Source organism: Rasamsonia emersonii (assembly GCF_000968595.1).
Source record: "Rasamsonia emersonii CBS 393.64 chromosome Unknown ctg1118621762298, whole genome shotgun sequence".
In the NCBI taxonomy this organism is placed as follows: domain Eukaryota; kingdom Fungi; phylum Ascomycota; class Eurotiomycetes; order Eurotiales; family Trichocomaceae; genus Rasamsonia; species Rasamsonia emersonii.
Genome location: NW_013562587.1, coordinates 1 through 5,424, shown reverse-complemented (window position 1 = coordinate 5,424; position 5,424 = coordinate 1). Strand labels below are relative to the sequence as shown.

Genomic DNA, 5,424 nt, shown 5'->3' with positions numbered 1-5,424 from the left:
CTCGACTATATAGCAAGGTGTCGAAATCGTCTTAATGCAGAACTATCCATTGTAGGGACAAACAACAATAGCCATTCTCTTATTAAGCATTACATGGTGTTCGAGGGCATGCCTGGAATGTTAGGATCTCATGGCATTAGGAAGACAACGGACGCCTGGCCACAAAGACAAAGACAGCAATTGAATAGCTGTTGCTAAAATACAAACTATAACATCATAAGATCCTCAACCGGGAAGATGACGGTTTGTCTGGCTCTGGATAATTATCGTCTTCTTCAAGTTTCCTCTTTCCAGTCCGGACATCATACGCGGACAAGTATTTTCGCAACTCACTTAGGGAGATTTGTCCATATCCGTCCCTGATTCCACGGCTCCGGGCATTCTTTCTGCCAACCAAGACAAGTCGCTTTTCTAAAGCACCCTCATATACATTTTCCGGAACCTCCACCTCATCCCCTTTGATAGTAAGGAAATAGTGATCTCGCCCGAGATCATCCAAGGTCAACTGTAAGTTCAGTCCACCCTGAGCAAGAAACTTGATATATCTTCGGGACTCAAACATATAAAGCACAATGAGGTCTCTGTTATCGGACTCACGCCACATATCAAGGACCTGGGTTGCGCTTCGATGAAGAGATATCTCTGCTCTTTTCTCCAATGGGGCCTTGCACGTGTGATCCTCGAACCCGTGTGCCAATGGTGGATCAAACTCAACCCCTTCCATCAAACGATCAGGAGTACCTGGAGGATGAGGTTCGAGATCAACAGGTTCTGACACTACAATCTCCGGTAACTCAGAGTGCGTTGCTATTCTTTCACCTCCTTCGTTGTCCTGTACTGGAGTATTGCCCGTCGCTGTAGGTTGCGGACTAGTTGTGCTTTCATTGGCCTGTTGACTGTCTGCGTCTTCGGCTTGAGCAGGGGCAGGTGGCACAGAGGCATCCCTTTGTGATAGTATTGTGTAGGGGGGTTCTCTCCCGAAAAACGAGAAGAAGATTTCTCTGGTGACGGCAAAGGAAGTTGGATACTGTCCTGGAGGCTGACTTGGACTGTATATATGCTCGATAAAGAGGTACGTTCTGTCCCTCTCATATTCGTCCAAACGGGGGCTATTGTATCTGCGATGGGCCATTTTATCAGGATCATCCGTGGAAAACACTGGTGTGCCTCGTGGCTTTTCTTGGTGCCTAGACAAGTTCCGCAAATATTCCTTGAATCGTAGTGCCATTAACCTGATCTTGCTATCTTCGACCATGTAAAACTCTTCCCTGCAGATGGCGCGCAGAAAGTGTTCTATAGTTGCTTCATCGAAGTCTGTTTGTCGAAGCTCCTTCATCTTATCTGAAGTAAAACCAAATCTGTCAGCCAAGATTGCCATCTTGCTTAGAGATCGAGGCTCTATTGGCCAGTCTGCTGCTTCCTGTTTTGATTTTCGTTCCATGTGCGGCGAAACGAAATGTCTTAGAGCGAACAGCCACAGTTGCATCATAACGAGCAAGAAAGAGCTCCCCCAAACCTGCACAGTTTTGAATTCATGTTCCGAAATCTGTATTTCACACTGTCCAGGGGTTCCCCGGGGTTGATGCTGTCTTAGCATGGCATGTTTCAGCGATCCCTTGAACTTTTGAGGGAGAAGGCTGCGAAATGCCCTTGCAGGCCGCTCCAGATAAAGTGTGTCATGTATTAGAGTGTTGAGTGAGAGAATTCTTCCAGAGGTCGCAAGCAATCGATCCAAAAGCGCTCTCCTTTCTTCTACCCCAGGAACGAGAGGAAAGAGCTGTCCAGATTCCATCAGCTCCATGATTCGATTTTGGTCGCTGTGGGAATACTGCGGCATAAGGCCCTCCAAGAGCCGTACAGAAGTGGGATCAACATAGGACGCCTTTTCCTTAGAGAAGAGAGTCGACCAAATCTGGTAAATGTTGTCTAAATAGTGATAGACCTCCTAAGTCGTTTTGGTCAGTGTTGAGGAAAGAACTTTGAGTAGGCAGCCCAGATGTACCTCATGGCATCGCATTCCCAAAATTCGTTCAACTTGGGTTGACTTTAACGGGTCCCAGATCCCAATGTAGGGCAGCAGCCGGTCGAATCCTTCGCGAAGGAGGCTGTTACTGAGCAGTCGTCGAAAGTCCTTCCTTCGATCGTCGGACTCAAACTTTGCCCACCACTTTCTTGCTTGTGTAGTGTCGTTAAGAAGCTCATACTGTCTGTAGATCCGATATATCTCACCATCTTTGAAATTCCGCGCATTGGAGGATTCCTCTCTTAGTTGGGTCAACGCCTCAGGAGGCAGAGCTTTCAGCTCAGTTAGCATGTATTATGCAGGTCTCCCTCAAAGGTAACGGTACCATCTAGATATAATTCCACTAGCCACCAACCCTCTCCGTACTCCTCTGCGGCTTTGAGACGATGTTTGCCATAGGGACACAGTAGTTTGGTATTGTCTTCAAAAACCAGCATGGGCGGGTCGACAACATCAAGAAGAGCTTCTTGTGTTGTATTGGAGCGTAAAAGACTTCTATTCAAGGTATCCTCGCTGATGATTGCAGCCACACGGTGCTCTGGTTCGAAATGAGAACACCCTTCGATGTTGAAAATATTGACCAATCTTCCCACGTTGCTCCTATCTAGTGGTCGAGAACCCAGCACATCGTCACTATCAAACACCAAATGGCGCAATTCCACTTTTGCGCAGCCTCGATAAAAACGTAATCTTTCTTGAATAATTTGGTCCGTCCTTTGGCCAAGTGCATTGAAGGAGGAGGAATCCATTTTGCAAGCTGAATGTCAGACTATTAATTTGAATTGACGTCTAATTGTGAGCCAGGACAAACTTATACTGCAGCACATTTCATTGCGATCCGTTTTGCTGCGAGCCATTCCTGTTCGGCGACAGGTCTGTAATCATCTCCCTTAGACTGCCAAGTCCTTTTTAGATTATGGGTCTCTTCAGACTACCGAATCCAGGCTACAGGTCCCTTGAGACTTCTGAGTCTCTTCAGACTGCTGGGTCTCTCTAGACTGTAGGTCTCTTTGGACTGCTCACTTTTTGGACTACAGAGTCTAGACTTTAAGTCTCTTCAGACTGCTGAGTCTCTTCAGACTGCTGAGTCTCTTCAGACTGTCGAGTCTCTTCAGACTGCTGAGTCTCTTCAGACTGTCGAGTCTCTTCAGACTGCTGAGTCTCTTCAGACTGTTAAGTCCCTTCAGATGTGTTAGTCTCTTCAGAGTGTTAAGTCCCTTCAGATGTGTTAGTCTCTTCAGAGTGTTAGTGTCTTCAGACTGCAGGGTCTTTCTAGACTACGGGTCTCTTCAGACTGCTGACTTTTTTTAGACTACTGAGTCTCTATATACTTTAAGTCTTTTCAGACTTCCAAGTCTTTCTAGACTAGTAAGTGTATTTGGACTGCACTATCTTTTTTTATAATCAGTTCAGTCTCCCGATCCAGGTGGTCGAGTTTATAAATCAGTTACCATTTTGGAGACTGTTTACACAGAAGCTTCACCAACGTAATCTCCAAATTTGGCACCAAATGGAACAGCTTTCAAAATGTGAGGTGTTAGGCTCCAAGAGCCAGAAGGTGTGGCCGCCAATATAAAATCATGCTTTTATTTTACAAATGAATATTAAATTAGTATTCTCGTCCCAAATTTTGTCACAGATTAGTACTTACCTCCAACAGCTCTTGGATTGTTGCCCCGGTTGTCTTCTCAATAAATTGACGCGTCATGTACGTGGCCTTCTCGGGCACTCTACGAACTGAGCCATATCCTTCTGGCCTTGCTGGAGGATCGCTAAGGTCACTTGCAATATCTCCCACTGCCTTGATGTCACATTGACGGTCTCTCAATGTTTTCCCACTCAGCATGCTATCTCCTATATTTGCTAGAGGTAGTCAGTCAACTAAGTCTTAGTTCTCGAGGATAAGCTGCTCACCAATCTTGACCTCTGCTGTCATCGTCAGGAGAACATTAATGCAATTTAGAGACCCATGGATGATTTTCAGCTCTGAATGTATATAATGAAGACCATTGAGAACTTCCCGGCACACAGTGGCAATGTCCCCTTCGCTGAATACCACATTTGGAGTATTAGATAATCTGGCCAGTGCAACAGCTGAATGTTCGTACTCGTACACCAGAGTAACCTTATCCGAGTCGTGGAAAAAGTCCAGGAGGCTTAACACGTTCTTATGTGATACCTTTTTTAATTGGGTTTTAATAAATTTAGTAGTTTCGCGTTCCTTGATCAAGACGATCGGTAGCGGTTCGACATCTTTAATGGCGACTATCCCCGGACCAGCCTGCTTGATATTCCAAAATCTCTTGTAATTGCCTTGGAACTTCTTTGCTTGAAGCGTCCTTTGTCTGAATGACTCTGGATCAAGCCTTATAGGAAAACGGCGCTGTGCAAGACTATCCTTACCCGGATCCAGCCGAGATTGCTTTGCTTCGTCAGTGGTCGCAATGGTGTCTGATAGCTCGATATCTTTTAAGTCCTCAGGGAGGCGTGTCGTGCGGTTTCCACGTTTGTCCATGGCAACAAATAGTGAACTCTAATAAAAGGGGCCAGCTGACAAGTAACACCAAAGTGACTCTTTGTAAGGTGCAGAAGTTCTTTAGGTAGGGATCCTGAAGTCAACACTACTCCTGTCTTAAACACTTTATATCTGGTTGATTGATCACACTAATGTGATCCAGGCCCAAAACCTGCTCGCAGTAACCAAACCGGATCAGTGCTGAAAAGAAATCGGCTCGCAGCAACCAGACGTCAGCAAACTCTAAATGTTTTGCACTTGAAAGGACCTCTGCTATTTAAATGCTAATAATTACTAGACGTGGGTTGGAAATCGAGTTCACGAGTGACGCTGTTTGCTGTTTACTCATTATTAAAAAGGAGTCTGCAATGTTTCCTGCACAATCTTTCCCTAACTCGTCAAATACAGGTATCTAAATTTACCACACGACTTTACTGAGAATGAGTTCAAGTAATTAAACAAAGAATCAAATTTGGGGTTATTAGAGAAAAGCAAGCCAGATACGACAAGATCACCTAGCAAAACGAATTCTCCCAATGACTCTCTGGGAGGGGGATCAGCATGCTCAGCCTGGCGAGCAGCCACTAAGGGATCGGGCATGGGCAGAAACCAGCAGTCGGGGCCCATGGTCACTAGGGCAGCACCTGGCACGGCGACTGGCAGAGACCCTGCCAGTCGACCCATCTGAGGGCTTCGAAGAAACTATGTGGACACCGGCCGGACCATTCCCAGGCCAGATCAAGGTCTTGCCAATGGAAGAAGCAATCCCGGCAGCCCAGAGGGCCCGCCCAGGGCTCACCTTATGGTCCGATGGCTCACGGCTAGAGAACGGGCGTACAGGGCCGGGAATTGCATGGCAGAACCCCCAGGGATCCTGGCAAGTCCG

General features: G+C 46.4%; 2 protein-coding genes across 2 annotated transcripts; both read right to left on the bottom strand.

The window, feature by feature from the left end:
• Nucleotides 1–214: 214 nt before the first annotated feature.
• On the bottom strand, nt 215–2,772 carry T310_9960 (uncharacterized protein; the record flags this gene model as incomplete). The annotated part of the gene is made up of 3 exons (XM_013467606.1): nt 215–1,912; nt 2,003–2,295; nt 2,379–2,772. 3 exons carry the CDS (start codon nt 2,770–2,772, stop codon nt 215–217), a joined length of 2,385 nt encoding a protein of 794 aa, XP_013323060.1.
• A 717-nt stretch (nt 2,773–3,489) lies between these two features.
• T310_9959 (uncharacterized protein) lies at nt 3,490–4,538 on the bottom strand (the record flags this gene model as incomplete). The annotated part of the gene is made up of 3 exons (XM_013467605.1): nt 3,490–3,606; nt 3,675–3,886; nt 3,938–4,538. The coding sequence occupies 3 exons, from the start codon at nt 4,536–4,538 to the stop codon at nt 3,490–3,492; spliced, it is 930 nt and encodes a 309-aa protein (XP_013323059.1).
• Nucleotides 4,539–5,424: the final 886 nt, after the last annotated feature.